At 41.8% G+C, this 26,145-nt stretch overlaps 1 protein-coding gene across 15 annotated transcripts in view; it reads left to right on the forward strand.

The window, feature by feature from the left end:
• Nucleotides 1–26,145, forward strand: part of MACF1 (microtubule actin crosslinking factor 1) — a 331,616-nt gene that overhangs the window by 105,068 nt on the left and 200,403 nt on the right. For 14 of the 15 annotated variants that reach the window (XM_045035584.1, XM_045035590.1, XM_045035587.1 and 11 more), the window contains one exon: nt 21,799–21,860. In XM_045035584.1, the coding sequence (XP_044891519.1) occupies nt 21,799–21,860 (62 nt within the window). Of the gene's footprint in view, nt 1–7,321; nt 8,495–21,798; nt 21,861–26,145 lie in introns of those variants that run through there. The other variant, XM_045035586.1, reaches the window with a different exon arrangement.

Here is a 26,145-nt window from a genome sequence, read left to right on the forward strand (position 1 = left end):
GCGGTCCGTGAGTTTGAGCTCCACATTGGGCTCTGTGCTGACGGCTCAGAGCCTGGAGCCTGCTTCCCATTCCATGTCTCCCTCTCTCTCTGCCCCTCCCCCGCTCATATTCTCTCTCTCTCTCTCTCTCTCTCTCTCTCTCTCTCTCTCTCTGTCTCTCTCTCTCACAAATAAACATTAAAAAAAAGTAACATATATGCTGTAATGTACTACCTTCCAAATGGACATCACCAGAATAAAGTTTCCCCACCATCTATCTCTGTATATATATTTAACTGCTTATAAATTTACAGTTTATTCAAAAAGTGAAGTTAGTATCTAGTATCTTTTCATCTGGTCTTTAAAAAAAAATTTTTTTTTTTTAATTGGAAGCGTTTCACTATTGCAGAACATACTGCAGAATATATGTCCTGTGCCTGATAAATTCTGGGCAAGACTCAGTTGTATGAGCTCAGGTGCTCAGTCCATAGTGAGTGGGAAACACATTGGTAAGTGATGACACTGTAATATTGGCAGAGCATGTACTAAAAGTTTTTGTGCTTCTTGCCCTACATTTCTAGTCATATTTACATTTTGTAAAGAATGTACACAGTTTTAGATATTGAAGGTATTTGGCTTTGAAACAGATATTTCTGCTGTTCTTCAGGCTCTTGTATCAATTTACTTGAGTAATATCATGAGAGTACCAGGCACACTGTGAAACTGTTACTGTTTGTTGCTGTTTGTATGAACCAGTTAAAAAAGGCTTCACTGTATTTCATGACATAGACATAGACTGGATGCTGAGGCTATTATAACTGTAATTAACTGATCTCTAATTTTAATCAAAATTACTCGACTGGTTATTTCATTTAGCTTTAAAATAAGTAACATACATTTGAAGCCATAACATTGATTTATACTATTAAACACTGCTTTTATTTATTTTTTATTTTATTAAAAAAATTTTTTTTAACGTTTATTCATTTTTGAGAGACAGAGCATGAGCGGGGAAGGGGCAGAGAGAGGGAGACACAGAATCCGAAGCAGGCTCCAGGCTCAGCTGTCAGTACAGAGCCTGACGTGGGGCTTGAACGCACAAACTGCCAGATCCTGACCTGAGCAGAAGTTGAATGCTCAACCGACTGAGCCAACCAGGCGCCCCTATTTTTATTTTTTTTTAATACTGCTTTTATATATTCTATATGTTGAGTTGCATATAAGATTTGTTTGAAAACGTGTTCTGTGAGAGTTAAAAACCACTAGGTGGTTTCTTTCTTTCTTTCTTTCTTTCTTTCTTTCTTTCTTTCTTTCTTTCTTTCTTTCTTTCTTTCTTTTTCTTTCTTTCAGAGAGAAAGAGAGTGCACATGTACAGAGAGAAGCAGAGAGGGAGACAGAGGATTTGAAGTGGCTCTGCCATGATAGTAGAGAGCCCCTTGCAGGGCTTGAAGTCAGACTCACAAACTGTGAGATTATGACCTGAGGCAAAGTCTGACACTTAACTGACTGTGCCACCCAGGTGCCCCTAAAAACCGCTAGGTAATTTCAGGGTTCCTTCTAGTTCCTTGGTTCTAAGACACTGTGTTCTGGTAAACCCTCACTGTGTTTGTATAGATTTCTGATTTCTCCCACTCTTTTTTTTTTTTTTTTTTCAATTTTTTTAAGCTTTTATTTATTTTTGAGAGAGAGAGAGAGAGAGAGAGAGAGAGAGAGAGAGAGAGAGAGAATGAGAATGAGAATGAGAATGCTGGAGAGGAACAGAGTGAGAGGGAGACACAGAATCCGAAGCAGGCTCCCAGCTCTGATCTGTCAGCACAGAGCCCCACACAGGGCTCGAAACCACAAACCAGAGATCATGACCTGAGCCAAACGAAGTCGGATGCTTAACCGACTGAGCCACCCAGGTGCCCCTGATTTCTTCCGCTCTTAAAGTTGATAACAAGTTCTGTTTTTCTTGTAGAGTTGGAAAGGATCTTACATATTAACCAGTCCAACCTCTTAATCCTACCTTTATTAGAAGTCATTCTTCCTTTGCTTAAAGGTCTTTGATGGTACAACATACAGCCTATGGACTATTCATTGTGTTGGTAACTGGGGAGTTCTTTTTTAATTTGGAAGTTGCCTCTTTTTTTTTTTTTTTTTCCTTTGTAAAGCTTATTTACTTTATGAGAGACCATGAGCGGGGGCAGGGCACAGAGAGAGGCAGAGAGACCATCCCAAGCAGACTCCACACTGTTAGCACAGAGCTTGATGCAGGGCTCGAACTCATGAACCCATGAGATCATGACCTGAGCCAAAATCAAGAGTCGGATGCTTAACAGACTAAGCCATCCAGATGCCCCAGAAGTTGCCTCTTTGTAACTTAGGCCCATTAGTCCAAATTCTGCCTAGCAAAGATCAAGTCTACTTCCTCTTCTAGGTGTCAGACTTACTTAGGTTTGAAGGCTATCTTTGCCAGCCCAGACACTTTCCTCTTATTTACTATATATGATTCCCTAACTCATTATTCTAGTATTCCCTTTGGACAGTTAAATCAATTGTTTTTGCTTTGAAAATTTGGAGGCCATGTGTGCATGTGGAGAGGTGAGGGGAGTAGAACAGAAACATGGGGAAGGAATCACTGATCACTGTTCCTTCACTTTTCTTAGTTTTTTTCCTAGATGTTTATGAGTCCCTTGGTGAGCTCTGGTTATATAAGCACATGGCTTTTACAACCACATCCCTAAGTCACCATCTCTTCAGCGGATGTAAACAAGGTACAGGAAGACATAGTTTATATTGAAGTCGTATAATATCTGTAAAACAGCACTTTGCATTCAATTAGTATTTAGATTTTTAAATAGTTTTCGATACACCCCGTCCACACTTAACATTCACATATATCATCTTGTTATTCCAAAAACTTCCTGTTAAAATAACCTATTTCCCCCAGACTCCTCCCCACTCCTATAGCCAGAGTTACCTTTCTGAAATACAGAGCTTTGTGTGTCACTCTCCTGCTTAAAATCCATCAGTGCCTCTCCTCTGCTTTTAGAATAAAGTTCAAACTTTTCAGCATGACATAAAAGTGTTGTGGGGCACCTGGCTGGCTCAGTCAGTAGAGCATGCGACTCTTGATCTCGGGGTCATGAGTTTGAGTCCCACGTCGAGAGTAGAGATTACTTTTTTTTTTTTTTTAAGTGTTTTTATAATTTGCTCCCTGCCTATTTCACTAGTTCCATTTCCTGTCTTGGTCTTATAAGCAACTAGTACTCCAGAATCTTTTAAAAACTTGCAGATCTCTACCACAAATGCCCATACCGTCTTTTCAGCTGGACTACTTGATACTTGTCCTTCAAGGTAAGTAGTTACTGCCTCTGGAAAGTCTTTCTCCACTGAAGTAAGACTTCCTTTTCAGTGCTCCAATAGCATTGTGTTAGTGCTTCTTATTCAAACCTGTATCATCTTGCTCTTGTCTGTCTCTCCCCACTAATTAGAGGCTGTTAGACTGTAAGATCTTTAAGAACAGGGACTCTTACTCACCTCAGTTTCTCAAGTGTCTGAGACAAAATAGCTGTCAGCAAATGTTACTTGAACAAATAAAATGAAAAAATTATGATAGCATTAGATATAAGCTGTAGCATGAACTTGTCCTATTCATTTATGTATTTATAGGGCTTGCATTAGCTTGACATGTAATCTAAGGTAGGTGCTCCATATAAAATAATTGAATGATAGAGAGTTGCCCTGTGTTGTAGTTTATTAATAACTCATATTGTTATAGCATAAATGGGAAGAAAGCTTTATGGTTCCTTGAGAAGAACATTTGCCAAAGGACAAATGTGTCCCTCTCTACGGTCTTGTTTTCTTTATCTGTAAAGTGAAAGGGTTGGACAATCCAGTCTCTTAAGGTTCTTTCCATTTTCAGTATCCCACTGGGATACTAGCTATAATTCCTGGATCTGGACCATGTGAAGTGCAACCTAAGATTGTGTCACCTTGTTTTTTTTTTTTTTTTTTTATAAAGGAGCTCCATTACACTGTTGAGTCTATTAAGCTTAAGTTCAGTTATAAAATGGTCAGAGACTGTCCATGGATTGCTGTTAATCTCCCTGCTACACACCACTGTCCCTTTAGTTTTCTTGAACTTCAGCACACGACTTACAGGTTTTCTAGTTACATTTTGTCCTGTGAGACTTGGCGTCAGTGTTGAGGTTGTTTTGAATGTTGATTCCTCCATTTATGACATTAGCTGTGCATCCTCCATTTATATTATCTGAAAATGTGTTAGGCATATAACAGGCACTCAGTAAATAAGTAAATGGTCATATATCAAATATCTTTACTCAGATGACAAAACCATTAGCTGTTTTAATCAAGGTGGAGCCTTTATCTTTTTCTTTCCTTAGCTATTTTTTCCAGATCTGTCCAGTGTAGAAAGACCACTGAACTTGGAGTCAGGAAATCTGAGTTCTAAGTCCTGGCTCTTCTGCTGCCTACTGGGAGATGTTAGGTCACTTATTTCCTCTGGACTTCAAATTTCCATTCTGAGTGAGAAGAATAAAGACTAAAGTCTCTAATTTTCTGTGATTCTGGCAGTGTGATCATCTGGCCTGGACTTGCATATAGCATGGAATTGTGGTTGAGAGTCTGGGTCAGACTGCTTGTGCTATCATTCAAGCTCTGCCACTACTGGCAGATTGACATCAATCTACCTGGGCCTGTGTTTCCTCCTCTGTAAAGTCAGGTTAATATTACTGCATGGTGGTTTCGAGTTAGTTTTTAGAATACACTCTGCACGTGGTAAGGACTTTACAATTGTTTTTTCTTTGTTTGTTTAAATTTATTTATTTATTAGTAATCTCTGAACCCAAAGTGGGGCTGGAACTCATGAGCCTGAGATCAAGAGTCGCACGTTCTTCTGACTGAGCCAGACTGACACTCCAAGGACTATATAATTGTTTACTATCATCATGATACTTGTTTCACAAAAGATATCATTGAGGACATAGTAATTTCCTGTAGGCTGCAGGGACAAAATACAAATATTTGTCTTTACAGTGGGAATGAAGACATGTGAAAGAAGCCAATGTGGGAGTATATGAAAAATTAGTGGCATATTATGAATCATTGTTTTACACATCAGGAGGAAAGCCTTTTGTGTCTGCTTTAATATTCTTAACAGTGGATGATTTTGGCATTTAAAGAAATAAATGTATATTGCTTTGATTTTCTGTGATACTGTAAGAATGCCAGTAGTTGTAAATTCTCTAATATCTTTTAGCCATGTATGGAAATAGTGGCTTGAATCTCTTCCATTCAACGTTTTATTTATTTTTAATTTTTATTTTTTCCCCACCCAGCATTTTACGCATCTGTAGGTAGCAATCAGACTCACTTTTCCTGACTCTAACATCTCTGAACACACAGTGACCGATGACATGACTAAAAGTTGGGCAGAAAAGAAGGGGAATGGCTGGGGTAATCACTGCTCAGGCCGGTCTCCTCTGAATAATTAAGAGCTGACTGTCTTTTTTTTTTTTTTTTTTTTTATGTTTATTTATTTATTTTGAGAGAGACCGCGAGTGCATGCACGGTGGGGAGAGAGAGGGAGAGAGAGAACCACGAATAGGCTCTCTACTGTCCGTGTGGAGCCCAATGCAGGGCTCGATCTCACGAACTGTGAGATCATGACCTGAGCTGAAATCAAGAATTGGGTGCTTAACTGACCAAGGCACCCCAAGAGCTGACTGTCTTAACCAAAGTCTTCCTGCTGTCAGCAGTAGCTTCCCTTTTGAGATTCAGGACCTCCTAGGATCCTGGGAGGGAAGGCAGGTCTCCTGGTAGGTAGACTGACCTTGTCCCCAGGACTCTCTCAGTCCACAGTGCCTTCAGGGGAAATGGGTCTGCTTGGATGCAGGGGGAATGAGGAGAAGGTAGGTTTTGGTTCATCTTTTTCAGAACTTACCCAGTGATGATTATTTTGACTTTTAGAGACTGTGAAATTACTTAGTATTTCTAGAAATTGCCCCACATATTCATTTAGGATATGCCCTAAATCTCCAGTTGGCTATACTCAAATATTTTTATTTCTTTATCTTCCCAGGAATATTCCACGTTCTTAAATATACAGCTCCCACACGGCAGTGTAGTTGTTCTGGATTAAGTCCTTCCCACAGACAGCAGGGTATAAGAGGGGGGCATAGCTTTGGAGCTGGACAAATGGCTGTGTAATCTTGGTCAAGTTAGTTAGCCTTTTAAAAATATTTTCATTTCTAGGGGTGCCTAGGTGGCTTAGTCGGTTAAACGTCAGGTCATGATTTCCCTGTTCATGGGTTTGAGCCTCAAGTCAGGCTCTTTGCTGACAGCTCAGAGCCTGGAGCCTGCTTCTGATTCTGTGTCTCTCTATCCCTCTGCCCCTCCCCCACTCACATTCTCTCTCTCTCTCTCTCTCTCTCTCTCTCTCTCTCTCTCTCTCTCTCAAAAATAAACAAACATTAAAAGATTTTTAAAAAAGAAAAATATTTTCATTTCTGAGATGGAATTGATAATACCATCTTAGAGAGTTGTTGGGATTAGATGAAATTATATTTAAAGTTCTTAGCACATCACCTGTGAACTAACAGTTACAGTAGATGCTCAGTTAATTTTAGCTTAGGTTATTGAGTGCCTTCAAAATGTGTGTAAGACCAGGATAGGAGGCAGAAGACTCAAGACTCAGGAAATTTAAGTCAGATAAAGGAAAAGGTTACTAAATACAAATCAGGAAGCATTTATTCCTTTTTCCTCTCTCTTCCCTATTCCTTGTGCCTTTCCCTTCCTAGTTCAAGGTAAATTCTAGGAGGACCCTTCCTGTCCCAAGATTGACTAAGGAGAGTTTAATAAGAGGAACAAACTGAGTAGAATTGTCGCAGGTTATCGGGGTGACTGGGAGCTTAGTCAAGGAGGGATAAGGTCAGCTGTGAGTCTCATTATTAGTAAGTAGTAACAGGATTATTAGCACTTTGTAGGTGGGAGGGATGCCCAGTAGGGAGTGAAGAAAGCTGTCAGGGCACTGAGGCAGGTCATAGGGCTTGTGTAAACAGAGTGGCCTGCTAGGCAAGCTCAGTCTATTAGTTTTTACTTGCAGTCTTTGGGGCTAATCTCTGCAGACTTGCTTTCCTGGGCGTTGCCCCTCCCCCCCTTGCCTAGAAACAGGATTGGAAGTAGCATTAGCCTGAAGAAGTCATTCTATTTAGGGAGCTGGAGCAGAGGGCCAGTGATTAGGCCCTTATCTGCAGCGGGGCCTTTCTGCGTGGTGTGGGGCCGGGATCCTAGTGGCCGTCCTGCCATCGGCGGAGGCTCGGCTTCTCTAACCCCTGGTTGGGTCAGAATTGTGAAGAAGCAATAGATGGGCCGGGCCATCCTAATGAAAAAGCCCTTCATTGTATTTCTTCAACATTCCAGTGTCTGGTACAATTAGCCAAGACTCAGAAAACAAGTTGGACAAACAAGCAAGCAGTCTTCCTCTGATGGATAAAGGGATCTCTGGCACCGAGGAGTTAAGTGTGCTGACTTGCAAAGACAGAGTGGGAGGGTCTGGGAAGAGGAAGGGGACTTTGGGATGACATTCCTGGCTGGATGAGAGGAAAGAATGGAGCAACAGGCAAACAGTGTTTTTGAAGTTGATGAAATCTGCCGGGCTAATCTACCTGAGAGGCTGGCTGCAGCTGGGCTACTCTGTAAAGTAGGTGGAATCATTGACGAGAGACTGTGACTCGCCCTTTGGGCAGCTGTAAGTGTGGGGAAATGAAGCTCCCTTTAGAATCTGGGAATCTGTTGGCAGCAGACAGTGAAGGGATTCGCCGCGTTGTAGTCTCTCCCATTTTGGGACCTTCTCAGTTGGTTAACGCTTCATAGGTACTTCTGCCTGAGGAGAGGCCAGCCCTAGGAGCAGTTTGTTGGGCAATGGATGCACTGTTCCTGACTTGGCAGTAAGCCATTCTACCTTACCAGCTGTCCTGCAACTCTCTAAGATTCACCAGGTCACAAGCTTCTGCTCTGCAAATGGAGGGTAACTCAAAGACCAGCCTCTTTCTATGAGCTCAGTCTTACTCAGGGACTTGGCTGGACTTTTTCATATGAAGCTCCCACCTCTGTATGCTGCTGTTGGTCTGAAAACTCTGAGCTGGTGCCACTTTTGAATAGGATGCTGTTTGCCTGAAGACCTGAACCCAGTTTTTGGAATTGCCCTAAGGAGGAGCTTCCTCTCTGACCTCAAGGGGAGGAGGAGGTCATTAGGAAGTGGTGGGTGGAGCCACGTCTCTGTACTTCTGCTGTCTCTCCCTGCTCATCGAATAGCCCTTTGGCTATCTGTCTCTATTCACCCTGAAGTCTTTTTTGAGGAGCTGCAGAGGGTGCACAAGCCACTGTCTGGAGGTTCTTTGGAACACCCTCCTTTTGGGTGGGGTCAGCAGACACGAGAGTGCCATGTGGCCTAGTTACCAAGATGAGCACGAGTTCAACGCCCACCTGGTTTGCCGCATGTGCTGTATGGGTACGTGAAGTTTGTTCTTTGTCTGGGCCTGTGGATCCCAAAGAGCCCTTGCTCTCATTGACTCACAGGAATATATGGGCTTTGAAATCTTGCAGGTGTTACAAACTTCGGGCTTGTTAAAATGTGCAGGGGAATAGACTGTGGTGCCCTACTTCCTGGGGAACTTCTTAAGCTTGTAGTCACTGGCAGTTAAGAGCCTGAGCTTTGGGTGTGGGACTTTTTTATAGAGACTGAATTCATGCTCATGCTTCTTTTCGCCTGTATCAGGAAACCACTTTTAAGTTATGTTACATAGTTCTGAAAGTCTAGGGTGTATTTTTAGCAGAAGTTGGTTACGGAGTCCACCTCTGAGCAGACTGGATGGTGGGGGGCGGGGGTGGGGGCGGGGTGGGGAGGAGTCATGGCCTGGATTTCCTCTTTGGGGCTGATTGCTAATTCTCCATACACTTAGTCTCTTCTGCCAGTGGCGAGGAGCTAGGAAGACTTGAAGATGGTCTGTGGACAGGACCTAAAGAAGAGTTGGAGGCTAGGAGGAGTGTTGTGTAGGCTGCACTTAGATCTCCCTTGATAAAAGACTAGAGTTCATTTAAATAATATTCTGTGACCTTGAGCAAATGGCCTAGCCTTTTTGGCCACAGGTTTCTTTTGGCTTCCAAACTACAGGGTGCTGGAATGAGATATCAATTCATCACTCCTCAGTAAAATGAAAAAGATAAGGGGAAGGTAGTGTGCTTTTCATGAGTGAAACTCATTTAAAGAAATGTCCTTTACTTTGAAATTGCCCTTCCTACTTTTCTGATGTTAAAATGTCCTTTATTTTATGAATGAATGTTCTTAGGTGGTAGTTTGGTTTTAGATAATGCCTACTTAACAAAAGAAAAGGTTAACAACTTTATGTTAGGTTTTCTGATTTATTTTGGAACATTTATTGGTTGGTGAAATCCAAGTTTGGGAACTCCTGGATTGATCATCGACTTTGATAATCAAACTTTTGATTTTATACTGTCGAGTCTCTAAAGCAGAACAAAATTGTGACCCAAATAGGTTTTCACTAAAATGGAAATTACTGGCTGTTTTATCAAAGGGAGATGACAGAAGAAATCTCAGAAGGGGTGTAGCATAGCTAGGGTTCCGATTCTGTCTCCTGACTGGGAGGCCAGTATTGCTAGATATTTAAGTGCTTTCTGAGAAACAGAGGTGGTATTATAATGTTTGGGGCACATGGAGGGGCCGTTTTAGTCTGTTGTTTCCATGTAGTCTAGGCTTTTATCTTTCTGGTATCATTGAGATTTCCTCCCTGAGATCTAGAGGAAAGAGGCTCTGTATCTGAAAGTGCTTAGAGATAAAAGGGCCCCTTTTCTGTAATCAACAGAGAAGTATAAGGAAATCTAGAATCTTTATTGAAAGTTTTGAAGCAAAAACGTTATTCTCTCTCATCCTACCTCTTTTAATCCCATGGCTAATAGTTAAAAGAGGGATTTTGGCATCACCTGTTTACTTGGGGCTCTTGCTCTACCACCAAATAGCTATATGAGGTGGGAGAATTGCTTAACCTTTCTATGCTGTGGTTTCTTCATTTGTTAAGAGAGGATTTAAATAGACCCTAACTCAGAGTCATTATGAGGAATACATGATATTCCAGCATTTAGCCCAGTGTAAGCTGTGCAGGTGGTTTTGATATGGCTGGTTCCCAAACTAAGATCTGGGAAGCATTGATCTATCTAGTCCAAACTCCTCACATTATAGATGAAACTCAGGTTCAACGAGGGAAGATGAGTATTCAGTAAGTTAAGAATCATAGGCTAGAGGCCAACAAATCCAAGTTATAGGCCTGATTCTGCCACTGTGGCACTTTCTCAAAGTTCTTAAGTCTCACAGGACTGGGATTTCTTCATCTTTAAGATATTTTGAGGATTCTTAAACCTCTAATCTCTTTCTATCTGTGAAGTATTTCGTTTTTCTGAATGTGATAATCTAGTGAATTTTCAAGAAACTATCGAGCTTTTCTCCCTCTTCCCTTCTGCTTGTATGCCTCTCCCTCCATCTCTATGGCTCATTTCTCTTGCCACATGCTTACTCCCAGATTATTTCTGTATCTAACTTCTGTCTTGTATTCTCTGATTGCCAATAGAGCAAAGAATTATTATTCATAAAGTTCCTGTTTGCCTGAGAAATAACATAAAACTTTAATTTTATTTTGAAGTTTCTAGAATTATCACTTCCTTAAACTCCCAAATCTCAATCTTCATTGAGACATAAGCCTGTACCAACCCTTGGTGATAGATTTCTGTCATGAATCCTATTACAGCTTTGGTTTGCACCTCCCTTCTTCCCGTTATTACACAGGACTATATTGTGTTGTCTCCTAATAATTTCATGATGGCAGTAGGTGTGGTGGTTAAAAGTCTGTGATAGACGTGAATTTGAATCTCCATTCTGCTACTTGCTAACTGTGTGACTTCTGGCAAATTATTAATAAGCCTCTTTGAGCCTCACTTTGAACTATAAAAATGAGGATAAATAATGCGTACTTGATAGAGTTGTGAGGAGTAAATCAAATACTAAATGAGACAGGCTTTGCACAGTGCCTGACACAGAGTACACACAATATCTAGGTCAGTCTTATCTCCCAAAGTTGACTTATATATGTCTGAGGATAGGAATCATTTATAATGCTGGTGCCATTATACATTTTTGGTAAGCACAGTTTAATTGCTTGATCTCCAACTCATCTTTTCTCCTTACCTCTCCTCTCCTCTCCTCTCCTCCCCTCCCCTCCCCCTCCCCTCCCCCTCCCACCCTCCCCTCCCCTGTCTTTTCCTCTCCTTTCTTCTCCTTCTCTCCCCTCCCTCCCTCTCTCTCCTTTTCTCCCTCCCTTCCTTTCTTATCGAAGCATAGTTGACAATGTTATGTTAGTTTGAGGTATATGATTCAATAAGTTTATACCTTATGCTGTGCTCACCACAGTGTATCTACCCTCTGTCACCATACATTACTATTAGAATATTATTGACTATATTCCCTACGCTGTACCTTTTACCCCTGTGCCTTATTCATCCCATAGCTGGAAGCCTGTATCTCCCACTCCCCTTTACACATTTTGCCCACGCCCACACCCCACTCCCCTTTGGTGACCATCAGTTTGTCCTCTGTATTTGTGGATCTGTTTCTTCAGCCCATTTTCTTTGAGCTTACATTAAGTGGTTCAAAGTCTCCTGGATCCAGATGTGGCAAGAAGAATTTAGGAAAGCTGTAACTGTAGCTGGGACATCTGAATGGAAATCCATGCTCCCTGCTGAAAAGCAGCCTTTTTTTCTTTCTTTTTTTTTTTTAGAGAGAGAGAGAGCACAGAAGGGCAGAGGGAGAGGGAGAGGAAGGGAGAGAAGAGAGAGAGAGAGAGAGAGAGAGAGAGAGAGAGAGAGAGAGAGAATACCAAGCAGGCTTCATGGCCAGCACTGAGTGTGGAGCCTAATGTGGGGTTGGGGAGGGGGCCTCTTTTGGACAACCACGAGACCATGACCTAAGCTGAAAGCAAGAGTCCGATGTTTAACCCACTGGGCCACCCAGGAGCACCCCTCCACCCCCCCGCCTTTTTTGAAAAGTAGCCTTTTAATTATCATTTGGGAATACTTCTGTAGTCTGACTTTGAAAATCCCGTCTTAAAGTGTCCTTGTAGATAATAACCTTGGCACATAGAGGGCTTTCAGTGTATATTTGTTAAATGAATGAGTATTGAGTATCCATTGTTGTCTTAATTGTTTAAAGAAATTTAAAACATGGTTCTTGACTCCAAAGAGCTAAAGTTCAGATAAATTGGATTTACATATAGAGGTATCTAACAATAGGTTTTATATGCTTGGTGCCAAGTAAATTGAATAAACATAGGCACCTTGAGGCATCTAGAGGTGGCTGGGGTAGCCAAAAAGGTATAAAGGAAGAAGTGGGATTTCACTTGGGTCTTGTAAGGAGGCTCTAACTTAGATGATCCAAAAAGAGTGGAGGGCGGGGGCAGATATTCCAGTAGGGGCAGATGGTGAACAAAGACAAGAATGTGCAAAGTGTGTTTGGAAACAATGATATCAGAATGATTGTAGTGAGGTCTTGTAGGGGAGAGCCTAAAGGAAAAGGTGGAAGAATAGATTGTAAATTTCTTCAGGTCAGAGGCTACTCTTTGTCTCCTCCAACCACCTAACATATAGTGAATAAAAACTAGACTCAAATATCAAAGGGTTGTAGCAGACTATGGAGTGAAGGGCCTGGACTTAGTCTTCTGGGAGCCACTAAAAGATTTTGAGTAGAGGGATAATATTGGCAAAGTGGTGATTTAGGAAGATTTGTTGAGAGAGGCTGTCTGCTGTACTTGCCACAGCCTCACCGGCAAACAGTTAGCTTCAAATCTGTATCCTCAATTTTGACTGCTCTTCTGAACTCTAGACCTAGGGTTCCAACTGTCAGCAAGAAGGTCCTGCTAACACTTCATTATTTTTCTTCTCCTTTACCCAACCTGTGCACAGCCAATCTGTGCCTCCTTCTGTTTTCCTAATCTCAAAACACTACTCCTCGCAGTTGCTAGAAACATTTGACCAACATTTGTTGACTAGAAACATTGGAATTGTTTTGAACCCTCCCTTTCCTTACCATATCTAGTCACTATTTAAGGGCTATTGTTTCTGCCTCTATTTTATCTTGCAGATCTTGACTGCGCTCCTTTAATCCCTGCTGCCTCTGCCCTAATTCATGCTCTTAGATTTCTTTCTTGGTTTGTCATGGTAGACATCTAGCTTGTTCTTGTACCTCTTAGTTGTCTGTCTGCTGCAGTCTGGCCTTCAGTTCAGTGCCAGATTAATCCTTCCAAAACACCCTCTTGTTCAGAAAATCTCAGTGTTACTATTTTATTTACTGAATTAAGTACATACTCCTTCAGTTTTCTGGAGTGATTTAACCTCAGATGACCTTGCTAGCTTCCTTTCTCATTATGTTGCTAATTGTAGGCTATGCATAGCTATACTATTCCCTGAAACATATCCTCTGTACTTACACATATCCCAATCTCTGCTCCTGCTTTTTCTTCCGTTCGGCATTCTTTTTTTTTTTTTTTTTTTTAACGCTTATTTATTTTTGAGACAGAGAGAGACAGAGCATGAACGGGGGAGGGGCAGAGAGAGAGGGAGACACAGAATCTGAAACAGGCTCCAGGCTCTGAGCTGTCAGCACAGAGCCTGACACAGGGCTCGAACTCACAGACCATGAAATCATGACCTGAGCCGAAGTCGGACGCTTAACCGACCGAGCCACCCAGGCGCCCCCCCCCCCCCCGTTTGGCATTCTTTAACTCCTTTTTGGGCTGCCCAAATCCTAATTGTTATCCAAGGTTTAGTTCAAGCATCATGCCTTCCATGACTCTTCTCCTGCCCCTCTATCAGAATTAGCCAACTCTGTGATTATCAGCATCATGTTGTGTAGCTTGTATATGGTGTGTTATTTGCTTGATAATATTGTTAATTATTTACATATTGGTCTTTGCACTAGGTTGTAAACTTCGTGAGGTCAAGGCACAGGCCTTTTCTGACTATCTACTTCCCTTCTCTGTCAGCTCAGGTATCTCAGTTTGACATTTCCAGGTAGTTGGTGCTTCTTGGGCTTCTTGAACCATTTGTGATTTTTCTGTGGCCCCTGGGGAAACAAGCAAAACCTATTCTCTTATTTGCTTTTTTAATGATTTATAATGCACTGGGACTATGTTATAGGCTATGTTGGATTAGAACACAGAGCTTTGCACTGTAAATGCAGGCTTTAATTCCAATTTTAGGCCTATTGTCAAATTGTTTCTGGCAGAGTAGGACAGATAGACGTGTAAACAGTGATATCTTGTACCAAGCACAAGAGGAAGATCACCTCAACTAGTGTGTATAAGGGATAGGAAAAGCTCCTGGAGGAAGTGATGGTTGAGTTGAATACAGAACAATAAGTAATCAGAGAAAAGGGAACTATATTCCAAGCAGAGGGAACAGTAAATACAGGGGAAGATTACATTCAGCAAGAATGTTCAGGAAGGCTGAAAGAATTTTTATGAAACAGGAGAGAGGAATGAGTGGCAGGCAGGCAGCACATCATAATGGGTCTTAGATGCTGAAACAAAAAGTTTAAATATTATCCTGAATGGAGGCATCAGGCTTTGGAATCCAGTGGAGCTGAGTTCAGATTTGACTTCATTATCTACCTTGTGATCTCTGAAAAATTACTTACCCTCTCTAGGCTTTATTTTTCCAGTAAAATAATATTTAATTTTCAGGGTTGTTGAGCATTAGAAGCAATATATGTAAGGTGTGTGGCACATAAGCAGGTGTTCAATAAATGTTAACTGTTAATATTATTAGGAGGATACAGAGTCATTGAAGGATTTTAAGTCAGACAGTAAGAAGATTAGTTTTGCCAGAAAGATGGCTGGCAGCATTGAGAAGGATAGTGTCTTAATTTGGGCTGCCATAATAAAACCACACACATGGTAGCTTACACAACACACCTTGATTTCTCACAGTTCTGGAGGCTGGAAGTCCAAGATCAAGGCAACTGCAAATGTGTTGTCTGGTGAGAGCCCTCTTGCTGGTTCATAGACTGCTGTCTTCTCACTGTACCCTCACATGGCAGAGAGAGGACTGTCTGGGGTCCTTTTATAAAGAACCACCTTTTTATAAGGCTCCACCCTCTTGACCTAATCATGTTCCGAAGGCCTCACCTCCTGATACTATCACAGTGGGGGGTTAGGATTTCAACATATAAGTTTAGGGGAGGAGATACAAACATTCGGTCCTCAACACATGGATTATAGTAGGAAAACCTGTTAGAAACAGAGGGAAAAGAAAAGTTCAGTTTTAGACAAATTGAATTTGAGATGAGCATGAAATAAATGTTTAGGAGGCAGTTAGGCATATGGGAGTGGTATTTAGGATGAAAGCGTGAGCTTAAGATACGGATTTGAAAATTATCAGTTATGATTGAAAACATAGGAGTAGATGAAGTCATTCTGGGAGAATGGAGAGAACAGCTCTTCGTAACTTTTTTTAAAAGCTGTGTTTTTGGGGGGCACCTGGGTGGCTCAGTTGGTTAATAAGCATCTGACTTCAGCTCAGGTCATGATCTCGCGGTTTGTGAGTTTGAGCCCCCGTCATGCTCTTTGCTGACAGCTCAGAGCCTGGACCCTCCTTCGGATTCTCCCTCTCTCTCTGCCCCTTCCTCACTTTCGTGCTCGCTCGCTCTCTCTCTCTCAAAAATAAACATTAAAAAAAATAAAAATAAAAGCTATGTTTTTCCCCTTCCACCATGCACATAACACCCACCTGTATCTTAAGAATACAGAATGAAGGAAAGAGGGTGAAGGATGAGTAAACATATAAGGAGTGAGCAGAAGAGAAGGAATAACCCAAAGAGGAAGAGGAACACTAGGGTAGAATGGAGTCTGAGATTCATGAGGGAGAGTGGGTTTAAAAGCTGAAGGAATGACCAGCAGTGTCATTTGAATTGACAGGAAGGTGATTGTGGAGAAAGCAGTTTCAGTGAATTTGTGGGGCTGGAGGCCACACAGGTCACATGGGGGACTAGGAGGAGAGGAAGTGGAGACAACATTGTCATCATACTTGTTCAGGAAGCCAAGGGGAAAGGAAAGAGAGAAGTTAAAGATGTACAAGCTAGGGGATAATTGTTGGATTAAGGTTCCTGAGGGAAGAGAAGAGATGGGATCCAGATTTTAGGTGGAAGGACTTGCCTAAGTTACAGGAAGGACATCTCTGCCAGTGAAACAGAAAGAAAGAAAATTAGGGTATATTGGTAGCTCAGTGGACTGTAATGCCCTTAATAAAAGTTGGAAACAAGTATTAAATCCTTCTAATTAAGTAATCCCTGAATGATTAATTGGTGCCTCAATATGTACAATCTTAGAATTTCCCAGTGGGCAGTTGGGTTCTTTGTTGTCAGTTCATAGCCTTTGGTGGGGCCAAGTTTATAAGAAGCATCAAAAATATGGCCTTTTCTTTGATTGACTTGGGTACCTTTGAAAATTGTACCTTTGCTGGGCCTGGAATTAAATTAGGAATTTGTGTGTAGGAAGCCAAACCTAAAACTTATTTTAAAAGTTTCAAAGTCTGAGCTGTTTGGAGCATTTTGAAGGTATAATAAAGTTGCTCTTTGGCTTCCCTGATGAATTTCCTTGCTAAAAATATTAATCATCTTAAACCCCAGGTACTGCAGTATCCTTGTCTTAATGCTTAAATCGGAAAGAACTTGCATATAATTGATGGGTCTGCAACACAGGATCCTAAAAAAGAATCCTCCAGCTTTGGGGCACTGTTGTTCCATAAAACCCGTTTCTGAGGAGCTTCTGGCTCAGCTCTAAAGCAGGCTAGCTGGTCTTGAAAAGGGCTTGTAATCACGTTGCCCTTAGTAATTATGTTCAGAGTAAGTACTCAGACCTCTCACTCCTGAATTGAAAGTCAGTTTTTTAGCTATTAGAAACATGACTGATATGAGAACATTAGGTCTACCTAGTGCATTATTATCCTGTAAGGACTTGGTAGGTGAATAGAATAGCTTATGGATATAGTAAGATGGAATGAACAGTCTCCATCATGCCCGTTGCATCTTTAGGTCTAAAATAAAGGAGGCAGTGGACTAAAGAGAAATCCTATGAATTCCGCCTCTTTAAAATGTTGATTAGTTTAGGGGCACCTGGGTGGCTCAGTCGGCTGGGTGTCTGACTCTTGATCTTGGCTCGGGTCTTGCTCTTAGGGTGGTGAGTTCAAGCCCCATGTTGGGCTCCGCGCTGGGCGTGAAATCCATTTAAAAAAAAAAAGATCAGTTTAAAAGGACATTTGTTAACTTTTCCAACTATGTATTAACCTGTCACAGCAAACGCATACAGCTTTTATGATAAAATAAATTCTGAAAAGAAAAATAAGGAGGAAAACTTGTGTCTCCAGGGTGAGAATTTTGTAAAATTAGAAACAGGCCACTCTTGGTTAAGAAGGTATTAAGTGTAGTGAAGCAGAATGGGTTTGGTAGTGGTGAAAATGTAGGGGGTGGGGCAGAACTTTCAGTTGGCTTTTTGTTTTCTCATCATGGCTGCATGTTTCAGCACACAGGTGACACTTACTGCGCTGTTGGCTTTTTCACCTGTTGGACTGTTTTCTTGTAGGTAACTTGGCTGTGATTTCATTCTGTGTGTTTTGTTAGCCAGTCTTCTAATCATATATTGGCCAGTCAAGAAAGTTTTTGTTTTAGGTCACATCCTGCAGAGCTTTAGCTGTTAGCAGCTTTGGGAGATACAAAAAGTAAAGCATGGTCTCCTTCCTTAAGGAGTTAATGATCTCATGGGTGATGTGAGAGTAAGCATATTAAAAGCACTCTATATATAAGTGCTGACTGAGTGATTAGCATAGTAAGAACCATAAAAATGTGTAGGACAAAGAGACTGTTGAGCCTGGAGTTGTCAAGAAAGGCTGCCAGAGTAGTTTTCTCAAGCATACATCTGATCGTGTCATCTCCTATTTAAAATCTTTCAAAGCTTCCTCTTACCTATCTCTACCAATTTCTTAGTGGTAAAGTTTGAACTCCTTTGTTTGCAAGAACGGTCATGATTTGACCCATGCCATCCTATCTAGTTTTAAATCTCTCCACTACCTAATATACATCCTGTCTTTCAACCATCCTTGATTCTGTGCTCTTCTCTGAACATAAGCTCCCAGTTGTCTCCATGAATTTGCATTATGTGAAACTTCATGTAGTAGCTTTGTCCCTTCCTTTTAATTCCTGGCTAACTTCTACTCATCTTTTAAGGTTTAGGTAGAGTCATTCATCTGGAAACTTTCACTAATTGCTCATGTTTCCCTCTCCTGTTCAGGTAGCTTAACCATTTCTCTTGTGTTCTTGAGCACTCTGTGCTTAGCTCTGTTATAGCATGTATCAAACTGTACTGAAGTTATTTCTCTTTTCTGCTAGACTTTTTCTTTCTTTTCTCTTCTCTTCTCTTCTCTTCTCTTCTCTTCTCTTCTCTTCTCTTCTCTTCTCTTCTTTTCTTTGTAGGTTCCATGCCCATTGTGGGGCTTGAACTCAGGACCCTGAGATTAGCAGTTGCCTCCACCAACTGAGGGAGCCAGGCGCCCTGTCATCTCTTTTAAAGAATAGGGACAGTGACTTTGGTATCTATTGTCAGAGTTAAACACAGGCTCTTCTAGGGACCTAGGTCCTTAATAAAGACGTATTCAAAGAAGAAATGAGTAAATGAATAAACTAAATTTTAAGGAATAAATAGCATTTGGAGAGGTAGAGAAGGAGAGATTAGCATGTCATGAAGAGAAAATAGTGTGAGCAAAGTGTCAGTGATTTAGATGAGACTACAGTTGTAAGTGGATTCTTTTGTGATTGTTTTTGTTTCAAGTTTTTATTTAAATTCTAGTTAGTTAACATATAGTGTAATATTGGTTTCAGGAGTAGAATTTAGTGATTCATCACTTACATATAACACCCGGTGCTCATCCCAACAAGTGCCCTCCTTAATACCCATCACCTATTTAGCTCACCCCCCACCCACTTCTCTCCAGCAACCCTCAGTTTGTTCTCTGTAGTTGAGAGTCTCATGGTTTGCCTCTCTCTCTGTCTCTCTCCCTTTTTTTCTCTTCCCCTATGTTCATCTGTTTTGTTTCTTAAATTCCACATATGATTGAAATCGTATGGTATTTGTCTTTCTCTGACTGACTTATTTCATTTAGCATAATACACTCTAGCTCCACCTACATCATTGCAAATGGCAAAATTTCATTCTTTTTGATGGCTCAGTAATATTCCATCGTGTGTGTGTGTGTGTGTGTGTGTGTGTGTGTGTGTGTGCGCCACATCTCTATGCATTCATCAGTCAATGGACACTCAGGCTCTTTCCATAATTTGGCTATTGTTGATAATGCTGCCATAAACATTGGGGTGATGTGCCCCTTCGAATCAGTATTTTTGTATCCTTTGTGTAAATCCCTAGTAGTGCAATTGCTGGGTTGTAGGATAGTTCTATTTTTAACTTTTTGAGTTATAAGTGGATTCTGATTCAGTCTGCAGTTGACACAGGTTTGGAAAGGATAATGAAGATGTTAGAAAACTGAATCAGCATCTAAAAAGGTCAAAATACATTGGAATTACAGTGGTCAAATCTAATAAAGATCTTGGCTTTGAATACTTACAGGACTCTATTAAGTGAAAGCCTACACTTAAAAAAAAAATTCTAGGGGCGCCTGGGTGGCTCAGTCGGTTAGGCGTCCGACTTCAGCTCAGGTCACGATCTCGCGGTCTGTGAGTTCGAGCCCCACGTCGGGCTCTGGGCTGATGGCTCAGAGCCTAGAGCCTGCTTCCGATTCTGTGTCTCCCTCTCTCTCCGCCCCTCCCCTGTTCATGCTCTGTCTCTCTCTGTCTCCAAAAAAATAAAAAATAAAATGAAAAGTTAAGAAAAAAATTCTAACAGTTCCAAATGAGAGCCAATAGGTAAAGTTTATAGTGAAGCAGATGATGACATTTTATAGAACTATTAAATCAATATGTATTGCCTTAGGAGGTAGTAAATTCTCTATTAAATCTTAAATATCAGGAATATTATAGAAGTATGCAGGATCTGGGCACACCTTTCAACCCCGGATAGATGATTCTTTGTTGTTGAAGGGAATCATGTTTCAGCAGGGAATGGCACTAGATAACTAATTCTAACTCCTAAGTTCTGTGGTATATAGTAGGAAGAGATCAGTGTTCTTGCAAGGCAGGAAAGGATTCAAAGCTGAAAAGAAGGATGTGAAGTTCAGACCAGAGACAGGGATGAGGTAGCCTTACCAAATGGCTGTAAACTTAGAAATGTGAGCAGGTAGTACATTCACCTAGAAGTAGAGAGAGAGTGTTGGCATTATTTGGAATGGTGCCTATGTGACCCTTACTAGGTAGTCAGTTGAAAAGGAAGAACCAGGCAGCGGGGAGGTAAAACCTCACTGATGTTTGTGTGGATCGCTAGTGAACCAGAGTTCTGTAATTCTGCCACTTTCTTCTCTGGAATGCTGACTGACTTGGAGCAAAAAATGGAAGAGTTGAGCAATGTGGTAATTCAGGTTTGCAGATTGTCACGGTGAATGTAGTGGTAGAAGGTTAGGCAGATGACAGTTCCTGGGGTATTAATGATGGCAGCTTTGAATTGCTTAACTGTGTTGTCTAGCATAGACTGGAATAATCTTAGATGCTCTTAAAGGGAATGGAGTGATGAAGGTTAGGAATGATTAGAGGTACAGAAGGTTGATAAAGATGACTGTTAAGTAGGTATGTTTGGAGCAGAAATGAGGCCCAGGAATGGCAGCGTGATGGCTGGATATGCACAGGAGATCAAGTAATTTGAGGATGCCACAGGGTGCCTGTGAAGATAATCAGTGTGAACTAAGTTGTTGCGGAGGTTAAGGTAGATTTACCATGTGGAGGGGGACAGGTGGCAGGGAGTGGTCCATGACAGCAAGGATGATTTGAATAAGGTAGTATGGGGATGGCATAGGCTTCAAATAGAAGAAAAAGAGCAAGGCTGATGGATCAGTGGGGTGGAAGCACCCTGGGGAATTGGCAGGTGTGGTAGAAAGAGAGTCCTCTGCAGGACCAGGCCTCTGGAACAGTGATTGCCAAGTGTTGGCAGTCATGTATTTGTTAAAGAGGTGCACAAAATGGAGAATGAAGAATTTGCCTACAAAGAAGTGGCTCTGTAAGACTTAGGAGAAGGAAGGGATAGGGGAGATGTGCAGTGTGGGTAAACTGAGCAGCTTTCTGACTTTGCCTGATTGGTAAAGGCTGGTGAGGAAAGTAGGACAGGAGAGGGTGGGGGCAGAGCATTGGTCAGGCAGATCAGTTTGCAGAGAGGGAGATGTAACCACTGCTAATACAAGGGTCCCAAATGCCAAGGCCACTCCACCTCTTCTGCAGGTGGTGTTCACAGCTTTGGCTTTATGGAGGTTGTTTTGGGGGAAGCAGAGAATCACTCACTCCCCAGAGGATTATGATGTTAAAGAGACTTCGCCACAATATGGTTTCTGAGGCATATGGGACTCTGTCTCATCTGTAAAGCAGCAACATGGTCGGGACAGGGGAGGAAGTCCAGAGAGGCCAAATCTTCCCAACAACAAGATACTTCTCATGGGTCTATGGAAACTATCTTCACAGTCCACGGAGAAGCTGGGGTGTGGATGAAGCCGGGGTATGGGAACTTGTCCGGGCAGCACTAAGCCAGTGCCTTCTCTGTGTTTCCTTTACAGATGAACGGGACCGTGTTCAGAAGAAGACATTCACCAAATGGGTCAATAAGCACCTGATGAAGGTAGGACTCCTTCACAGATGTTGCACTGGCACCTCTGGCTGCTCTTCAGCTGGATTTATCAGTCTTGTCTCTTGGATAGTTCAGATTGCTTGTCATGTGCTCAATGTAGATACACATGTGACTTTTTAAAAATAACTAACATAGTCATAACAGTGTGGAAACTTGTACTGATCGGTTTCTTGGAGACGACAGTAATAAATGCCATTACCTCAGAAGGTTGAGGGTTGAGGTTGCCGGGGGGTGATTCCTAGATTCAAAGAACACTTTGTTCCTAGCTTTATAAATTATCTTCTAAGCTCCCTTCTTTATTTTTTTTCTAGATTTGACCACTGTGTAAGGATGGGGAAGAGGGGCTTTTATTCTCTAAGTGTACAAATCGTAAATGTTTAGTTTAAGCAGTTTTTACATGTGTATATACATTATAACCACCATGCAGTTTAAGATGCAGAGTACTTCCAGAATTGCTGGTGGGAGGGTTGGTGGGGAGGGACAGATTTTATTATTATTTTTAAATAGAGGAGAAACCTAGGCAGAGGCCTGTTATAATTTTTTTTTTTAACGTTTATTTTTGAGACAGAGAGAGACAGAGCATGAACGGGGGAGGGGCAGAGAGAGAGGGAGACACAGAATCCGACACAGGTTCCAGGCTCTGAGCTGTCAGCACAGAGCCTGATGTGGGGCTCAAACTCACAGACCGCGAGATCATGACCTAAGCTGAAGTTGGACGCTGAACCGACTGAGCCACCCAGGCGCCCCAAAAGGGTGTTTTTTTTTTTTTTTTTTAATTTTTTTTTTAACGTTTATTTATTTTTGAGACAGAGAGAGACACAGCATGAACGGGGGAGGGGCAGAGAGAGAGGGAAACACAGAATTGGAAGCAGGCTCCAGGCTCTGAGCCATCAGCCCAGAGCCCGACGCGGGGCTCGAACTCACAGACCACGAGATTGTGACCTGAGCTGAAGTTGGACGATTAGCCGACTGAGCCACCCAGGCACCCCAAGCAGAGGCCTGTTAAAAGCCCACCTCAGGGAGCGCCTGGATGGCTCACTTGGTTGAGTGTCTGACTTCAGCTCAGGTCATGATCTCATAGTTTGTGAGTTCGAGCCCCACATCGGGCTTGCTGCTGTCATTGTAGAGCCCGCTTCAGATCCTCTGTCACCGCTTCTCTCTGTCCCTCCCCTGCTCACACTCGCTCTCAAAATAAATAAAAACATTAAAAAAAACACACACACACCTCAGGCTAAGCAGTGTGACTAATATGGCAGTCAATATTTGAAAACAAAAGTTTTGAATATTGTATAATAATTACTCAAATAATTCAGAAAATTTTGAGTTATATTGATTACTGCTCGGGAAAGGTCACCAGTGACCTCTTAATTGCTGTATCCGGTAGCCTGGTTTTGTCTTTCTCTTATTTGATTTCTCTACAGCATCTGATACTGTTGACTAATTTATTCTTTCTTAAAACCCTCTTTTATGTTGGTTTCTCCTACACTGCTTTTTCCTGAATTACCTCTTTCCTCTATGAATGCCTTTTTCATGCTTCTCTGACTGGCCTTTCTTTCTGACTTCTCCATGTTGCTGGTCCCTAGGGACCTAACCTTACCCATTTTCTAGTTTTGTTCTCTGTACTCGTCTTTGGCAGTCTCTTGTGTTAGTCACAGGGATCACTGGTGGCGCGGAATGCAAGAAAGCACAGGAAGAAAAAGAATACAAGGTGATCTCATAGAATCTGGTGTCTGGAGGCAGCTAGGCTTTACGAAAAACTAAACATTATCAGGCAGCTACTCTCTTTTTATGAGGCCTTGTGTTCTTTCACTTTTATTTCTTTCTGTATGCCTCCTGTGTCTCTGCATTTCTCCCATTGCTTGTGTGTAAGCTGTGGTGGTTATCTCTCAAATGGTGATATAAACCCTTGTGGCTGCAGGATTCTGAAGACAATAGAAAATCTGATCGGCTGGGGTTTCTTTTTCCTCCATGGGTCAGGTGTCCATCAATAGCTCAGTAAACTGTAGCTAGGGAGATGGTTACATAAATTAAACATACCTCCTTAGGGCCACTTGTTTAATGGGAATTGCAGTTGAGGGCAGTTTTCAAACTATAAAGTATGGATAAGGACATAATGAGGGGCACCTGGGTGGCTCAGTCTGTTAAGCGTCTGACTCTTGATTTCAGCTCAAGTCATGATCTCTTGGTTCTCTCTGAGATTAAGCCCCACGTGTGGCTCTATGTTAATAGCGAAGAGCCTGCTCAGCATTCTTTCTCTGCCACTTATGTGTGCACACGCACTCTCTCTCTCAAAAAAAAAAAAAAAAAAAAGGACATAATAATAGAGCCATTTCCTATATTCTTTCCTAAGCCAAAGACCGTGTACTAGACACGTTCATCTGGATGTCACTCAGACATATCTTATATTCAACACATCCCAAATTGCTAAATATTTTCACTCACGTACCTAGCTGTCCAAATTAGGAACCTAGAATCGTACTATTTTCAGCCTGCCAATCATCCCCTTGTCACCAGCTCCAGTCACTCACTTCCAACTCAGAAAATGCTTGCATCTGACTTTTCCTCTCTATCTCCATGACTTCTGTTCTAGTCTAGGGCCTCTTCAGCTTGCCTTGACCACTGTAATAGTTCCCAATATTGTTTTCTGTAGTAACAATGTTAAGGAAAATAGTTTACTGAGTGCTTCCTGTAAAGCGGACATTCTGTACTAAGTCCCTTACATACATTATCTCATTTAATCCTCACTGACGATTGCTGTAGACTCTATAATTTTCCCATTTTATCAATGAGGAAAATGAGGTTTAGGGAGGTTAACTTGTTCAAGTTCACACCACTAGAAAGAGGCAGAACTGAAATTTTAGAATTCAGGCAGCCTAAAGTCTAGAACTTGTGCTGTTAACATCAGTAATGGCCCCGGCTTCTGCCTACCTTTCCAGCCTCAGAGTGTTGAATTTCCCTCCTACCTCAGGCTCTTGCTGAATCATGTGCCATGCTATTTTATGACTCTGTATCTTTGCTCATGCTGCTTTCTCTGCGTGGAGCCTTCTCCAGCTCTGTTTTGCCTGCATAATACCAATTTAACACCTCCTCAATAAATATTTTCCGGAATCTCCCATATGGAATTGACTACCCTTTTCTTTGTGCCCTCACTGTATTCCTTATATACTTCTGTTACAGTATTTATATACATTCCATATTTTCTGTTTGATTGTAACTTGAGGGCAGATCTTATGTCTTATTTTGTTAGTGTCAGAAGAAAGAAGAAAGGAAGAGACACATGGAGAGAAAATTGCTATTCCCCTCTAATTCCTTCAGTGTGTACCATTTGCCCTCAGTTTGGTGACACAGAACTCTGTCATGATGCAGAACCCTTCCCAAGCTGGTTCCAAGCTGCCCAGCTTCATTTGCAGGCATTCTCGCCTGTGTGGCCTGTGCTTGGTCACATGACACAGCTCAGTGCTCCCTAAACACTGTGTGCTTTCACACCTCTTTGCTTATTCATTTCTCTCTCCCGGGAATGCACATCCCAGTGTCCTCTGCCTGGCCATCACCCACTTACCCTTTAAGGCCCAGCTCCAATATCACCTTCCTGAGAATCTGACCTCCAGTCCTTAGACTAAATTAATTGCCACTCTCTGTTCCACACCACTTTGAAGTGATGCCTCGTGTGCTCACTCATTGGTCTCCTCCGTCGGTGCACTCACTGAGGGCTAGGGTTTGTATTGTACTACTTTGTCTACTATGTACTGCACCACAGATGTGAGAAGTACCCAGTATTTGTTGCCCTGAGTAATATTCTAATAGTGCTTTATAGCTTATAAAGCACATTCTTATCTGGCTTGATTCTTATAATAACTGAAGGAAGTAAAGGTTTTTAATCCTCTCGATGCTCACAACTAAGGAAAGTGAGAGTCAGAATGATAAAGTGACTTTCCCAAGATCATACAGCTGGTGGAAGGATGGAGCTAGGGATCACTCACAAGTCTCATGATGAAAATTACTTGTTCTTTCTACTAAATATGCCCCCAATTTATTTTTTCATGCCTCGTCTCTAACAATCAGAAGAACTGAATTTATCCTGACTCAGGCTTGTCCCTTAAACTTTGTACTTTGAATACAAATGCACTGGCTCGCTGCTGTTGCTGGTTGGACCTCTGCCTCAGTGCTGTGTGATGACAGGAGGCCCAGGGAGGGAGAAACCAGATGAATACAGCGGAGCATTGTTAGAAATTGGAAGCTGGCCAGAACTTTACTTCAGTCCCCGGCTATTTTTCAT

Source organism: Felis catus, chromosome C1, assembly GCF_018350175.1.
Source record: "Felis catus isolate Fca126 chromosome C1, F.catus_Fca126_mat1.0, whole genome shotgun sequence".
Classification (NCBI taxonomy): Eukaryota; Metazoa; Chordata; class Mammalia; order Carnivora; family Felidae; genus Felis; species Felis catus.